Source organism: Buteo buteo, chromosome 16 (assembly GCF_964188355.1).
Source record: "Buteo buteo chromosome 16, bButBut1.hap1.1, whole genome shotgun sequence".
NCBI lineage: Eukaryota > Metazoa > Chordata > Aves > Accipitriformes > Accipitridae > Buteo > Buteo buteo.
In genome coordinates, this window is record NC_134186.1 from 12,057,411 (window position 1) to 12,073,892 (window position 16,482).

At 45.8% G+C, this 16,482-nt stretch overlaps 1 protein-coding gene across 1 annotated transcript in view; it reads left to right on the forward strand.

Moving 5' to 3' along the window:
* The window catches only part of MUC2 (mucin 2, oligomeric mucus/gel-forming), a 57,869-nt gene that overhangs the window by 21,375 nt on the left and 20,012 nt on the right, over nt 1–16,482 (forward strand). The window contains exons 24-35 of the mRNA XM_075048660.1: nt 1,047–1,203; nt 2,417–2,545; nt 5,035–5,182; nt 6,063–6,106; nt 6,632–6,829; nt 7,199–7,228; nt 7,599–8,096; nt 8,987–9,223; nt 10,361–10,948; nt 12,086–12,673; nt 13,811–14,398; nt 15,536–16,123. Of these exons, the coding sequence (XP_074904761.1) occupies nt 1,047–1,203; nt 2,417–2,545; nt 5,035–5,182; nt 6,063–6,106; nt 6,632–6,829; nt 7,199–7,228; nt 7,599–8,096; nt 8,987–9,223; nt 10,361–10,948; nt 12,086–12,673; nt 13,811–14,398; nt 15,536–16,123 (3,793 nt within the window). The remainder of the gene's footprint in view (nt 1–1,046; nt 1,204–2,416; nt 2,546–5,034; nt 5,183–6,062; nt 6,107–6,631; nt 6,830–7,198; nt 7,229–7,598; nt 8,097–8,986; nt 9,224–10,360; nt 10,949–12,085; nt 12,674–13,810; nt 14,399–15,535; nt 16,124–16,482) is intronic.

Here is a 16,482-nt window from a genome sequence, read left to right on the forward strand (position 1 = left end):
GGCAATGGAACTGTGTCAGTAGTGGTGCCAGCCCCAGCTGTACAGGCACGTATTTATCACCACAGTTTCATTACTACTGCTGTGCAAGCTAGCTTCATCAATCTAGCCTGAATAGGTCTGTGTCCGCGGCAGTTGCATTGTGTCTTGTTGAGACACTGTCAATACCATAAGTTCTGAACAGCCTTGTGATCATCAGACCCATCTTCTGACAGAAATGCATACTATACTCGAAAGGTGGCTGTTGAACAGACCACTGCTCCTCTTAATATTCAAGCCACAGAAGGGATCTTGGAAACAACTGACATCGTGCAGTTTAGACAGGCTTAGCTGCTAGTACTGAGCCTCCAAATTGCCATAGCACACACTATGTCAGGCCCACAGCTTCCAGAGCACAGTGCACAAAGAGCATTCCTCTCTATTTCTTGTCTCTTTCCTGAAGTATGGTAATGTAAACAACAGTTTGCTCTTAACTCACAGTGGAAAAGTCACAAAGAATTATTAATTTAATTAACTTGTGTTTCTATGTTGATTCCTTCAGCAGCTAAAATCCAGTCTAAGTTTCTCTTCTTGCAATCCTAAGCAAAAACAGTGGAAATGTTTTGCTAATGTTCATTGGATAAACTCCAAAAACTGGCAGACATAAAATTCTCTGCTTCATATTTGCTGAGAAGTGCAGCCTTTCTGATATTGCTCACCCGTTGGTCAGCAAAGCTTGCTGTAAGATAAGACTTCATTGGCATCAATCCAGCTTGGTTTTGAGAGCAGTAAAATGGAACTCTGTTAGAAAATGTGGGCACTGCCAAGGACTCTTATTTTATTTTTTCAGTCATAACAAAGTATGAAGGTACTATATTACTTTACGTCTATTATTATCCAAAATACATTAAAAGGCTTCAAGCCTGTAATGTTTGTTTGTGATTTGGTAATTCTTAGAAACACTCTCATTCCTGCCCAGTTCAATTCCCATATGTCAAAAGATCTCTCAAGCTTACTAGTTTGAAAACTAATTTGGAGATGAACTGGGCCATCATTTCTTTCCCAAACAGGTGGACCCGATTCCTTTCTATGAAGCCTGTGTTCATGATGCCTGCTCTTGTGACAGTGGTGGAGATTGTGAGTGCTTCTGTTCTGCAGTTGCTGCATACGCTCAAGAATGTACCAAGGCTCAGGCCTGTGTTTTCTGGAGAACTCCTGATATATGCCGTGAGTAACAGTTAAACACAACTGTCTCTCTCTGGCTGCAGACAGAAAGCCTATCAAATAAGTCATTGATACTATCACTGCAAGGTTGCGCTGGCTATGGAATGCAATTTATTTTCACGGCATATCAGGGAACAAACAGAACTAGTGATTTTATATATTTCAATTATCTTTTATTCAGTCTGGCTTCTTTTTCTTTTTTTGTTTTCCTGTTTTTCTTTTTCATTTTCCTTTTTCTTCTCCCATTTTCCTTTTTTCCCCTAGTTTTCCTTTTTCTTTTCTAGTTTTCCTTTTCTCTCTCTCTCTTTTTTTTTTTTGTATTAAGGCTAGGTTTCAAATCATCCTTCCGTTTGCTTGATAATCAGTGAACTACAACTCCTGTTATCTTTCTTCTCTCTTGTTTCTTCAAATTATACAGAATTTGATTATAGCAAAAGTTGTAGATGAAACTAGTCAGTATTGAGTATATTAAGCAGTGTCCATTAGTGGTCTTAATGCTTGTACCAGTACCTTATAAAATAATGTAAAATAATATTTAAATTAATAGTTCCCCCAAAAGTGCTCAAAACAAAATTTTGAGATTCTAAGTGGCAGAAATGTAAATTTTTTTTAATTTAAAAAATTCATTCTGATTCAGAATTAAGGCTAGTTGTAGTTTTTAAGTGTAAGAAGTCAGTGAAACAGAAGTTATAAGTTTCAGTCAGCTCTGATGTATAAGTTTATAAAACTCCTTCCTCTGTCCATAATCATCTAAGCTGAATTCTGTTTGAAGTTGTATCCATAATGTCTCACATGCTTGCTCTTGACCTGCTGGAGGTGACTTTCATCCCATGTGATACAGCAAGGTAGAACTATTTTGAATATATCCCAAGAGTTTTTAGGAGTTTGCTAGTAGCTAGGGAAGAAAAATACTCTCAGAAATTTACCCTTAATTTTAAATAAAATCAACATTAATTCTTTTTTTTTTTTATGATTTGAATCAAACATTTTCACCCTGTGGCTTGAGTGTTTAATATGAAGATCTTGGGCCCTGGAGTTTTGACCCCAAATTTTGAGATATCCTATGTTTTAGTAGAAGAAAGGCCAGGTCCTATACCTCAAAAGAAATTTTGCTGTCTTAACATGTAGATTCATTTAGCTTGTACCTTTAAAGACCTGATCAGAGCTGCATTTTGGCAACTGAGTTTTTAATCAGCTTCTCTTTTTTTCTCATCAGCGATATTTTGTGACTACTACAACCCTCGTAATGAGTGTGACTGGCACTATGAGCCTTGTGGCAGTAATGTCACAACCTGCAGGATGATTAATAATGTCAGCACCAACTTTTCAGTACCATACCTGGAAGGTAATAAATTCCTTGCCATTTTTTAATTTTATTTCATATTACTCTGCCCAGGTATCATTTAATGAATATGGAATAGTCAGTCAGCTTGACAAGATGTTCCTAAATCTGTTATGTTGAATTTGTCTCCAGTCTTGCATAAATGTTTTCTATAATGTAATTTATTATTTATTAACATCAGTGGGTGATAGTTACATTGCTGTAAGCCACAAACCTACGTCTCTGCTTGGATAGTATCCTGAAACATTCAAGATTTTTACACCACTGTTATTTTGCATCCCATCCTAAGGGCATTTCAAGAGAAGGAAAATGTTTTACATGGCAAAGAAGCAAGCTACGGATAGTTGGTTTTTTTTAATCATATCATTCTTTATGCATCAAATCCATCTTGACTTTATTAATGTGCAGCATCCTCTTATCTTTACAATGGAAAATATCTTTGATATCAGACACACTGATGCTGCGATGTATTGGATTCTTAACAGAGACCACAAAGTGGTGTCAAAAGGCTGCTGGGGGCTACCTTCATTTTTGGTGTATTTCATTTGTAGTTTTTGTTTAGGCTTTAAGACCAAGATGTGACGCTAAAACACATTATTCTGCATTCCATCCCACTTAGGGGATGCACAAGCCATTTAAATCTCACTGAACCCCTCAAAGTATGTAGAGATACAATATTAGTAGGTGAAAGTCCTTGTGCTTGATAACTGGAAAGGGATTTCATGTTTTGAGGACTGCAATGATCCAAGAATGTGAATGACTTTACAAATATCTTCTGTTTTATCACATAATAAAGTTGGAGAAAACAGCCACATTTTTGGCCACACAGTCTTTTTGGTCTGGACTGGAAGTAGTTATTTCCAGTTTAGGGATTGGAAAGAACTGCCCCAAGTTTGACTTTGCTATTTTAATCTTTGAACTGCTGATAACCAAATCAAACCAAACCAAACCAGCATAAAACCTAACAAAAAAATTTTAAAAAACAAAAGTTAACTCTCTGTTTTGAAATAGATTGTCTTAGATTATTAGAAAGATTTGGAAAGTGTCAGAAGGCAGATTATTATATATCCAATTATCTTTCTAAATGATTTTTGTTTTTTATCTTCAGTGGAAATATAGAACACACTTACTTGTGTTAGGACATCTTTAATACAGTCTGGCAGTGTGCAGTGACTTTTAAGTACCAGTTAATTACATGGTCATTCAGTTTATAGGTGTCCTGGTTTCGGCTGGGATAGAGTTAATTGTCTTCCTAGTAGCTGGTACAGTGCTATGTTTTGAGTTCAGTATGCCAAGAATGTTGATAACGCTGATGTTTTCAGTTGTTGCTAAGTAGTGTTTAGTCTAAAGTCAAGGATTTTTCAGCTTCTCATGCCCAGCCAGCGAGAAAGCTGGAGGGGCACAAGAAGTTGGCACAGGACACAGCCAGGACAGCTGACCCAAACTGGCCAACGGGGTATTCCATACCGTGTGACACCACATGTAGTGTATAAACTGGGGGAGTGGGGGCAGGGAATCGCCACTCGGGGACTCGCTGGGTGTCGATCGGCAGGTGGTGAGCAATTGCCCTGCGCATCATTTGTACATTCCAATTCTTTTATCATTACTCTTGTCATTTTATTCATGTTATCATTATCATTATTAGTTTCTTCTTTTCTGTTCTATTAAACCATTCTTATCTCAACCCAGGAGTTTTACTTCTTTTCCTGATTTTCTCCCCCATCCCACTGGGTGGGGGGAGTGAGTGAGCGACTGCGTGGTGCTTAGTTGCTGGCTGGGGTTAAGCCATGACAATAGGCTATTTAGAACTCCAGCACAGTATAAAGAGGACTTTATCTAATTAAGAATTGGATTTTATGAGAGATTATTTAGAAGCCAGACACAATAAATTTTTAAAAGTGTATTTACATGAAAAATGCAATGACAATTGACAGACAATTAATCCCTTGCAGGTGGGGTTTGGGTCATTGGTCAGAGGTATGGAAAAATGCAGATAAATTATCTGTTCGGCATGGAGATACCTGGTCTATTAAAGGCACATAAACAAGGTCTAATGTTCCAATAAATGTAGTGAAAAACCTGTTTGTTAATGAATCCACTTCCATATTATTCACAAAAGTATTATTGATATAGTGATCACATTTCAATATCTGTAGAAAAATCAGGATGTTTCTTTGTCTTAAAATTACTAGCTGCCCATAGAAATGAATATAAATTAGGGGTTTCTCCAAGATCTTGAACTAGGAAAAACCAACTTCCCTAGGTTTCATGACTAAACTCTTTCTTAATCCTCCTCACCGCAGTATTATCAATGCGAACTGTTCGATTGAAGTCTTTTGGAAAGACTAATTGTCCAAGGATTAATTTGTATTTTCAATGTTTTTCATGCTTGATTCAGTGAGAATCATATACTTTCAGAATGTATCCTATCATTTCGTTAACTCTTTATACTTTTTCTTCATCCTGTACACTGTTCTACTTGTCATCACCAGGTTGCTACCCCAGATGCCCTAAGGACAAACCTGTTTATAATGAAGAGACAAAGGAATGTGTGCCTGAAGATCAATGTTGGTGTTACATCAATGGAACTCATGTTCCCCCTGGAAGTGAAATACCCACAGAAGAGAACTGTACAAAATGGTATAAAAAAAATGAAAACATTTGCAGTAATTCAGGAAAGAATTTATGTATGTTGAGCCCCTCATTTACTTTACTGGGCCTCAAGCAAATAGAGATGCAACTTCAACTGAAGAGCTGGTATTTCTCGCATTTATCTATACAAATCAGGGGAACAATGCTGTTTATTCCAGTTGAGACTTAAACTCAAAAAAAGTGCTGCACTTACCATACATATAGATTCTAAACTTTTCATTCATAATTTTCCAAACCCATAAAAATCCAGATTTCAGGTTGATGGTGTTGTTATAATAAGTGTATTAGCAAATTCATTAAATATACTCTTTGAAGTGTCATAAAAGATTTAATGGCATGAAACCTGGGTGTGTTTCTAGAACAACCTTTTGGTTCTTACAGCACTTTGGGAAAAGAGGGGCTACTCTGCCTTGTATTCTCACTTAAAACTAGGATTTCAAATTCACTGTAATCTAAAATGTTCTGTACTAGCCCTGAAAGTGATAGCTGAGTCCTAACTGCTCATTCCTAGAGCCTTACTAGTGATAGCACTGACATCTACGACTCCATGATTACAACAGACAACCACCACCCCCAACCTAGTATACGTTCACTGCTCTGAAAAACATTTGTTATTATTGCACTATTGCAACTTGCAACACAAAGCAGTTCATGATAGTTTTAGGATGTTGTACTTAAAGAACGAAAGTGATAACTTAGTTTGAATGAAATAATGATAGGCAATATTGGAAAATATTACACCCAGAAGAATATCCAGTAGTATGAACGAAGATCAAGTGACAAATTCCTACATTTCTGTGCTCTTGGCTCTGCTAACAGGTGCCATAAAACATCTGCAACATTTTAATTTTTGAAAATTTTCTTTTAGTGTCTGTGGCCCCTCAGGATCCATACAGTGTACACCAATCCCAGGTAAATAACATTTGGGGATTTCTACAAATAAAAAGAAAAAAATGCATAGAATTGCTATGTTTGTCTCTACAAAAGACTTAGTACGGTTTTGGAATAATTCTTTCCAGTGCAAGTGAAAGTTGTGGCCAAAGAAAATTAGGCAGAACTTGTGTTGAACCTGCTGTTAGTACTTCTTATTCAACCTTTTTCTCATGTCTCTTATTCTTTCTCCCCATGTCCCATATCCAAACTACTGGATTCCACTACAAGAGTTTGCACTCCCAGAACATGTACTATAGAAAAATGTCAAATAGTGAATTGCAGTTGTTATTTCTCTCAGAACATTTTAAAACCTGGTTTGTAAGTCTGTTCTTCCAAGCATTTTATGCAGGGCTTTATTAAATATGTTTTAATGTAAAGATAAATTCATGTGATGTATTAGATCTAAGCTCCAGGTATAGCTCTGAAAGGACTATGCATGATGTGATTTGCCTTTATGTCTTACCTGGTAATAGGGAAATTGCACAGTAAAGCTCTTTCTTGCAGGGTGTCCTTGTGTCATCAATGGAACAAGTTATGAAGTGGGTGAAATTGTGGCACAAATACAGGATGGCAACATATGTATAACATACGTTTGTGCAGAAAATGGTTCTATAGTTGTTGGAAGTACTTACCCTTGTCCGACATCTACTTCACCTACAACCATTTCAACCTCCTTTCCTACTAGTACTCTTACCACCACAGGTAATCTTCAACAGAGATGTGCATCTAAAAATTGTTTTCTTTAAGGAAAATACTTTAAAAATTGAATGTACAAGTATATGGGCTTATAGTTGACACAGATAGAGTGATGCTTATGAATAGTTTTATCACACTACACTAAGATTTTTAACACTTTGAGTTGATTTACTTCTCATGGAAGAAATTGTAACTATAAATGCAAAGGGTGCCTTCCTAATTCTGAAAAACATGTTAGCATCTCAGTATCCTGATGGGATAGTAGAAAATGTCTCAGTAGTGTCAGCAAAAAAACAGAATTAGGATATTTAAAACTATTATTATATTTTTTTCTAAAGCTTGCAGATGATGGAGTAATTTTTTTTTCTATTTCAGTTATCACTACAAGCCCTCCAGTAACTACAAGTAAGTTTTAAATAGAAAACAAAGTTGTTAAAAAATGTCAAAGGAATATTTAAAGGAAAAGTAAATTAAAGATGGCCACTACAGAAAAATATATTTAAACCAAAAATAAATAATTTTTTAAAATTGCAAAAATATGATAAGTATAGAGTAAAGAAAGATCTTTAAAGGCTTCAGCTTGGTAATTTTATTTTGATGCGAAGCTTCCTGTTGAAAAACCTGGTAATATTAACCCATTTTAGAACACTCTTCTCTTGGAAAAATGACAAGTTGCAATGCATTGCTCTAGTCCTTAATGGAATAGCATACAAAATTAATCTTCTCAGAATGTTTTCTGTAAACTCAGATGCTAAATCTCTGTCTTTTCTTGCAGCTCCATGCTTTGGATTAATCTGTAATTGGACTCAGTGGTTTGATGTTAGTAAACCGGAAGAAGATGGTGGTGACTATGAAACCTATGATGCAATAAGACAGGAACATGGAAACAAAATATGTGAAGCTCCTGAAGAGATTGAATGCAGGGCTAAAGATAATCCCGATATGAGCTTAGAGGAACTTGGCCAGAAAGTAGAGTGTAATGTTACATATGGACTAATCTGTAAAAATGAGGAGCAAGATCCAACTATGTGGCAACTTTGCTATAATTATGAAATCAGGGTAAACTGTTGTGAGTGGAGTGAAATTTCTTGTGAGACTACAAGTACACTGAGTCCAACACCAACTGCAACTTCAACCACCACCAGCACAACAGTACCCATCACCACTACAGTCAGGCAGTCAACAGCAATTACCACCATGCCCATTCCCACCCCAACTATCACCAGCGAATTCACACCATCAGTCACCACCCCAGTAACTTCAACCTCTCCAGGTATTTAGCAGACCAATACCCTCTACTCTTCCTTTGCCATAGGAGAAATAAAAAGCTGTCAGCTACTAAAGGCATGTCATCTCCATAGCAGATATTGAGCTGGCAGGAAATCTTACTTATGCTGGTTGGGAGCTCTATCCTTCTGCTGGAGAGTATATTCCCAGGACCTGTTGTGTCAGATTAGAGTAGGCCTTGATCTAGAGTACCATCATTTTAGGCATTGTCTGGGTGGGGCTGTGCAGAATTCCTTCCCTTTCTCCTCCTGCCTTCCCTCTGTCAGTGCTAACATTTGCCTGTGGTTATAGATCTAGGAAGGAAGGATTCCCCTGGCAGGCTTTCAGGAAGTTTCACTCTGCAGGCTGCCACTTACTGTGAACTGTGGTCTTTGGCTGCTGAGATCCACTAGTACCCTGTGAACATCTTCATCAGGCTGACATTACACCACAGGGAAATTACATGACAATTGGGTAGGAACATATACCTATGCATATTTTCTTCCCAGACCACAGCTTCCCCTCTCAGTTCTTACTCCATGAGATACCAAGGTGTTCTAAGGAATAAGGCAGACCCTTAGTCCTCCTCATGTCATGGATGCCTCCTATTGGTAGGTATTTTCAATTTAGTGAGAAGCACATTATAGCAACATCCCTGGTCTCCTTGCTAGGAAAGACTGTTGTGAACCTGTCTGTGTGCTGATTTGGAAGTAGTCTGCTTTCTGGGGACAGAAAGGAAGGCCTAGTAATATAGGCCTTTACTGTGGTTAAGAGTGCGCTGAATACTCTAAGTTTGTGGCAGCTACCTAAACTGTAACTTCTGTTCACTGCACGTTGTATACCACTCATGAAATTTGCACCCACGTCTGTTTTCTCTGTCCCTGTGGTTTCTACCAGCTGCACCTTCGTCCACAACGAGAACAGTGTCCCCTCCACCCGTATCGACAGCCGCTCCCACGCCAACGCCATCGGAGCCTCCCAGCAGCACCGCCACCACCACGATGCCACCCAGAAGCACCACCAGCAGCACCCTGGGGACAACGACGACGGTTCCTGGCACACCAGCACCCACCCCAACTACTGCAAGCACATCCATGCCCGCACCAACATACACCACCACCTCATCGCCTCCAGGTACATGTCTGGTCTGTGCTCTTCTGTGTTGTCTTGCTGTGGGAGAAACGAAGGTCTGTGAGCACTCAGCTTGTGCCTTCTGTCTGGGGTCGGGGGTGGGAGTAATTGTTGTGCATTCTCTGAAATGGCATGTGCCCAAAGCTAGCCCTTGGGCTGGCTGCCTCAGAATTGAGGAGGGTGCAGGGGTCCTGGGTAGAAGGTCTTGTGTTCCCTGACTCAACAGGGCTCTGAGGAGGTTTTTCATCCTGGTGCTTCTGCCCAGCTTAGACAGATACTGACCTGGTGGGAAGGAAGTCTTGCTTTTGCTGCTATTGGACCTCGTCCTTCAGCTGGAGAGAATGTACGCAGCGGGACCCATGGTGTGCAATGGGAGAGCGGGCTTGGCTTTGTGGCATCGTCATTTCAGGCGCTGTTTGGGCACAGCTGTGCAGACTTTCTTCCCTTTCTTCTCTTGTGTTGCCTCTGTGGCCATTGCTGCCACTCACCTGCAGTTCTGGCTGTAGGAAGCGTTGAAGGTTTTCCCTGGCAGGGTCTGGGGAAAAGCTTCAGACCGCGGGTTGCCCCTTGCTACGGACCGAGGCTCTGGGCAGCTGGGTTCTCCCAGCGTTCCCATGAGCGTCGTTCTCCAGCTGTCTGCGGACAGCTGAAAAGCAAGCGGACGTTTTGGCAGCAGTGTTGTGTCCTGTGCCTGCTTCCTTTGTGGTCATGACCCTTCCCAGTGTTGGGTTTCTCCTTGACGTAGTGAGGTGGTGTGAGTGGCACAAGAAGGTGCGAGAGTGGTGGGAGTCCCTGCTTAGTTCTGCTCCACCTCACGTGTTGCCCTTACGTGAGTGGGCTTTGCGCATGAGAAGCCCAATAGAGCCACGTGCCCTAGCTGCGAGGGGGAGACACAACGTGGCTCGGCAGTGCCTGTGTCCCGATTTGGCCCTAGTGTGTTTTGTAGGGCCAAGAAGAGGAGGCCTGCCCACACGAGTGAGCTTTGTTGCGGCCAGGGTTGCCTGACTGGTGTAGCAGTGCCCAAGGGGCACTCCTGTGTGCAGTGGATGCCCAGAGCACCACCTGCGAGTGTGCTGGTGCCCCGGCTTGTTGTCTCTCTTCTGGCTGTTCCTAATTGTTCCTCTTGTTGTTGTCCCCCAGATTGTGACTGCATCTGGACGGACTGGATTGATGTGAGTTACCCAAATAGTTCTGACAGAAACAGCGGTGACTACGAAACCTTTGAGAATATCCTGAAGAACGACTCCTCCTGGGTCTGTGCAAAAGCTGAGAATATTTCATGCAGAGCCGAGCAATTCCCTCACATTCCCATTGCAGATTTAGGGCAGAAGGTGGAATGCAGTGTTAACACAGGGCTCATCTGTAACAACAGCGATCAGGTCATAGGAGGTATAATACCGATGCCTGTCTGCCTCAATTACGAGATCAGTGTCTGCTGCATCCCCAACATACCGCAGTGTATTACGAGTACCACCACGAGCACCACGACAGCCCCGCCTTCGTCCACAACGAGAACAGTGTCCCCTCCACCCGTATGGACAACCGCTCCCACGCCAACGCCATCGGAGCCTCCCAGCAGCACCGCCACCACCACGATGCCACCCAGAAGCACCACCAGCAGCACCCTGGGGACAACGACGACGGTTCCTGGCACACCAGCACCCACCCCAACTACTGCAAGCACATCCATGCCCGCACCAACATACACCACCACCTCATCGCCTCCAGGTACATGTCTGGTCTGTGCTCTTCTGTGTTGTCTTGCTGTGGGAGAAACGAAGGTCTGTGAGCACTCAGCTTGTGCCTTCTGTCTGGGGTCGGGGGTGGGAGTAATTGTTGTGCATTCTCTGAAATGGCATGTGCCCAAAGCTAGCCCTTGGGCTGGCTGCCTCAGAATTGAGGAGGGTGCAGGGGTCCTGGGTAGAAGGTCTTGTGTTCCCTGACTCAACAGGGCTCTGAGGAGGTTTTTCATCCTGGTGCTTCTGCCCAGCTTAGACAGATACTGACCTGGTGGGAAGGAAGTCTTGCTTTTGCTGCTATTGGACCTCGTCCTTCAGCTGGAGAGAATGTACGCAGCGGGACCCATGGTGTGCAATGGGAGAGCGGGCTTGGCTTTGTGGCATCGTCATTTCAGGCGCTGTTTGGGCACAGCTGTGCAGACTTTCTTCCCTTTCTTCTCTTGTGTTGCCTCTGTGGCCATTGCTGCCACTCACCTGCAGTTCTGGCTGTAGGAAGCGTTGAAGGTTTTCCCTGGCAGGGTCTGGGGAAAAGCTTCAGACCGCGGGTTGCCCCTTGCTACGGACCGAGGCTCTGGGCAGCTGGGTTCTCCCAGCGTTCCCATGAGCGTCGTTCTCCAGCTGTCTGCGGACAGCTGAAAAGCAAGCGGACGTTTTGGCAGCAGTGTTGTGTCCTGTGCCTGCTTCCTTTGTGGTCATGACCCTTCCCAGTGTTGGGTTTCTCCTTGACGTAGTGAGGTGGTGTGAGTGGCACAAGAAGGTGCGAGAGTGGTGGGAGTCCCTGCTTAGTTCTGCTCCACCTCACGTGTTGCCCTTACGTGAGTGGGCTTTGCGCATGAGAAGCCCAACAGAGCCACGTGCCCTAGCTGCGAGGGGGAGACACAACGTGGCTCGGCAGTGCCTGTGTCCCGATTTGGCCCTAGTGTGTTTTGTAGGGCCAAGAAGAGGAGGCCTGCCCACACGAGTGAGCTTTGTTGCGGCCAGGGTTGCCTGACTGGTGTAGCAGTGCCCAAGGGGCACTCCTGTGTGCAGTGGATGCCCAGAGCACCACCTGCGAGTGTGCTGGTGCCCCGGCTTGTTGTCTCTCTTCTGGCTGTTCCTAATTGTTCCTCTTGTTGTTGTCCCCCAGATTGTGACTGCATCTGGACGGACTGGATTGATGTGAGTTACCCAAATAGTTCTGACAGAAACAGCGGTGACTACGAAACCTTTGAGAATATCCTGAAGAACGACTCCTCCTGGGTCTGTGCAAAAGCTGAGAATATTTCATGCAGAGCCGAGCAATTCCCTCACATTCCCATTGCAGATTTAGGGCAGAAGGTGGAATGCAGTGTTAACACAGGGCTCATCTGTAACAACAGCGATCAGGTCATAGGAGGTATAATACCGATGCCTGTCTGCCTCAATTACGAGATCAGTGTCTGCTGCATCCCCAACATACCGCAGTGTATTACGAGTACCACCACGAGCACCACGACAGCCCCGCCTTCGTCCACAACGAGAACAGTGTCCCCTCCACCCGTATGGACAACCGCTCCCACGCCAACGCCATCGGAGCCTCCCAGCAGCACCGCCACCACCACGATGCCACCCAGAAGCACCACCAGCAGCACCCTGGGGACAACGACGACGGTTCCTGGCACACCAGCACCCACCCCAACTACTGCAAGCACATCCATGCCCGCACCAACATACACCACCACCTCATCGCCTCCAGGTACATGTCTGGTCTGTGCTCTTCTGTGTTGTCTTGCTGTGGGAGAAACGAAGGTCTGTGAGCACTCAGCTTGTGCCTTCTGTCTGGGGTCGGGGGTGGGAGTAATTGTTGTGCATTCTCTGAAATGGCATGTGCCCAAAGCTAGCCCTTGGGCTGGCTGCCTCAGAATTGAGGAGGGTGCAGGGGTCCTGGGTAGAAGGTCTTGTGTTCCCTGACTCAACAGGGCTCTGAGGAGGTTTTTCATCCTGGTGCTTCTGCCCAGCTTAGACAGATACTGACCTGGTGGGAAGGAAGTCTTGCTTTTGCTGCTATTGGACCTCGTCCTTCAGCTGGAGAGAATGTACGCAGCGGGACCCATGGTGTGCAATGGGAGAGCGGGCTTGGCTTTGTGGCATCGTCATTTCAGGCGCTGTTTGGGCACAGCTGTGCAGACTTTCTTCCCTTTCTTCTCTTGTGTTGCCTCTGTGGCCATTGCTGCCACTCACCTGCAGTTCTGGCTGTAGGAAGCGTTGAAGGTTTTCCCTGGCAGGGTCTGGGGAAAAGCTTCAGACCGCGGGTTGCCCCTTGCTACGGACCGAGGCTCTGGGCAGCTGGGTTCTCCCAGCGTTCCCATGAGCGTCGTTCTCCAGCTGTCTGCGGACAGCTGAAAAGCAAGCGGACGTTTTGGCAGCAGTGTTGTGTCCTGTGCCTGCTTCCTTTGTGGTCATGACCCTTCCCAGTGTTGGGTTTCTCCTTGACGTAGTGAGGTGGTGTGAGTGGCACAAGAAGGTGCGAGAGTGGTGGGAGTCCCTGCTTAGTTCTGCTCCACCTCACGTGTTGCCCTTACGTGAGTGGGCTTTGCGCATGAGAAGCCCAATAGAGCCACGTGCCCTAGCTGCGAGGGGGAGACACAACGTGGCTCGGCAGTGCCTGTGTCCCGATTTGGCCCTAGTGTGTTTTGTAGGGCCAAGAAGAGGAGGCCTGCCCACACGAGTGAGCTTTGTTGCGGCCAGGGTTGCCTGACTGGTGTAGCAGTGCCCAAGGAGCACTCCTGTGTGCAGTGGATGCCCAGAGCACCACCTGCGAGTGTGCTGGTGCCCCGGCTTGTTGTCTCTCTTCTGGCTGTTCCTAATTGTTCCTCTTGTTGTTGTCCCCCAGATTGTGACTGCATCTGGACGGACTGGATTGATGTGAGTTACCCAAATAGTTCTGACAGAAACAGCGGTGACTACGAAACCTTTGAGAATATCCTGAAGAACGACTCCTCCTGGGTCTGTGCAAAAGCTGAGAATATTTCATGCAGAGCCGAGCAATTCCCTCACATTCCCATTGCAGATTTAGGGCAGAAGGTGGAATGCAGTGTTAACACAGGGCTCATCTGTAACAACAGCGATCAGGTCATAGGAGGTATAATACCGATGCCTGTCTGCCTCAATTACGAGATCAGTGTCTGCTGCATCCCCAACATACCGCAGTGTATTACGAGTACCACCACGAGCACCACGACAGCCCCGCCTTCGTCCACAACGAGAACAGTGTCCCCTCCACCCGTATGGACAACCGCTCCCACGCCAACGCCATCGGAGCCTCCCAGCAGCACCGCCACCACCACGATGCCACCCAGAAGCACCACCAGCAGCACCCTGGGGACAACGACGACGGTTCCTGGCACACCAGCACCCACCCCAACTACTGCAAGCACATCCATGCCCGCACCAACATACACCACCACCTCATCGCCTCCAGGTACATGTCTGGTCTGTGCTCTTCTGTGTTGTCTTGCTGTGGGAGAAACGAAGGTCTGTGAGCACTCAGCTTGTGCCTTCTGTCTGGGGTCGGGGGTGGGAGTAATTGTTGTGCATTCTCTGAAATGGCATGTGCCCAAAGCTAGCCCTTGGGCTGGCTGCCTCAGAATTGAGGAGGGTGCAGGGGTCCTGGGTAGAAGGTCTTGTGTTCCCTGACTCAACAGGGCTCTGAGGAGGTTTTTCATCCTGGTGCTTCTGCCCAGCTTAGACAGATACTGACCTGGTGGGAAGGAAGTCTTGCTTTTGCTGCTATTGGACCTCGTCCTTCAGCTGGAGAGAATGTACGCAGCGGGACCCATGGTGTGCAATGGGAGAGCGGGCTTGGCTTTGTGGCATCGTCATTTCAGGCGCTGTTTGGGCACAGCTGTGCAGACTTTCTTCCCTTTCTTCTCTTGTGTTGCCTCTGTGGCCATTGCTGCCACTCACCTGCAGTTCTGGCTGTAGGAAGCGTTGAAGGTTTTCCCTGGCAGGGTCTGGGGAAAAGCTTCAGACCGCGGGTTGCCCCTTGCTACGGACCGAGGCTCTGGGCAGCTGGGTTCTCCCAGCGTTCCCATGAGCGTCGTTCTCCAGCTGTCTGCGGACAGCTGAAAAGCAAGCGGACGTTTTGGCAGCAGTGTTGTGTCCTGTGCCTGCTTCCTTTGTGGTCATGACCCTTCCCAGTGTTGGGTTTCTCCTTGACGTAGTGAGGTGGTGTGAGTGGCACAAGAAGGTGCGAGAGTGGTGGGAGTCCCTGCTTAGTTCTGCTCCACCTCACGTGTTGCCCTTACGTGAGTGGGCTTTGCGCATGAGAAGCCCAATAGAGCCACGTGCCCTAGCTGCGAGGGGGAGACACAACGTGGCTCGGCAGTGCCTGTGTCCCGATTTGGCCCTAGTGTGTTTTGTAGGGCCAAGAAGAGGAGGCCTGCCCACACGAGTGAGCTTTGTTGCGGCCAGGGTTGCCTGACTGGTGTAGCAGTGCCCAAGGAGCACTCCTGTGTGCAGTGGATGCCCAGAGCACCACCTGCGAGTGTGCTGGTGCCCCGGCTTGTTGTCTCTCTTCTGGCTGTTCCTAATTGTTCCTCTTGTTGTTGTCCCCCAGATTGTGACTGCATCTGGACGGACTGGATTGATGTGAGTTACCCAAATAGTTCTGACAGAAACAGCGGTGACTACGAAACCTTTGAGAATATCCTGAAGAACGACTCCTCCTGGGTCTGTGCAAAAGCTGAGAATATTTCATGCAGAGCCGAGCAATTCCCTCACATTCCCATTGCAGATTTAGGGCAGAAGGTGGAATGCAGTGTTAACACAGGGCTCATCTGTAACAACAGCGATCAGGTCATAGGAGGTATAATACCGATGCCTGTCTGCCTCAATTACGAGATCAGTGTCTGCTGCATCCCCAACATACCGCAGTGTATTACGAGTACCACCACGAGCACCACGACAGCCCCGCCTTCGTCCACAACGAGAACAGTGTCCCCTCCACCCGTATGGACAACCGCTCCCACGCCAACGCCATCGGAGCCTCCCAGCAGCACCGCCACCACCACGATGCCACCCAGAAGCACCACCAGCAGCACCCTGGGGACAACGACGACGGTTCCTGGCACACCAGCACCCACCCCAACTACTGCAAGCACATCCATGCCCGCACCAACATACACCACCACCTCATCGCCTCCAGGTACATGTCTGGTCTGTGCTCTTCTGTGTTGTCTTGCTGTGGGAGAAACGAAGGTCTGTGAGCACTCAACTTGTGCCTTCTGTCTGGGGTCGGGGGTGGGAGTAATTGTTGTGCATTCTCTGAAATGGCATGTGCCCAAAGCTAGCCCTTGGGCTGGCTGCCTCAGAATTGAGGAGGGTGCAGGGGTCCTGGGTAGAAGGTCTTGTGTTCCCTGACTCAACAGGGCTCTGAGGAGGTTTTTCATCCTGGTGCTTCTGCCCAGCTTAGACAGATACTGACCTGGTGGGAAGGAAGTCTTGCTTTTGCTGCTATTGGACCTCGTCCTTCAGCTGGAGAGAATGTACGCAGCGGGACCCATG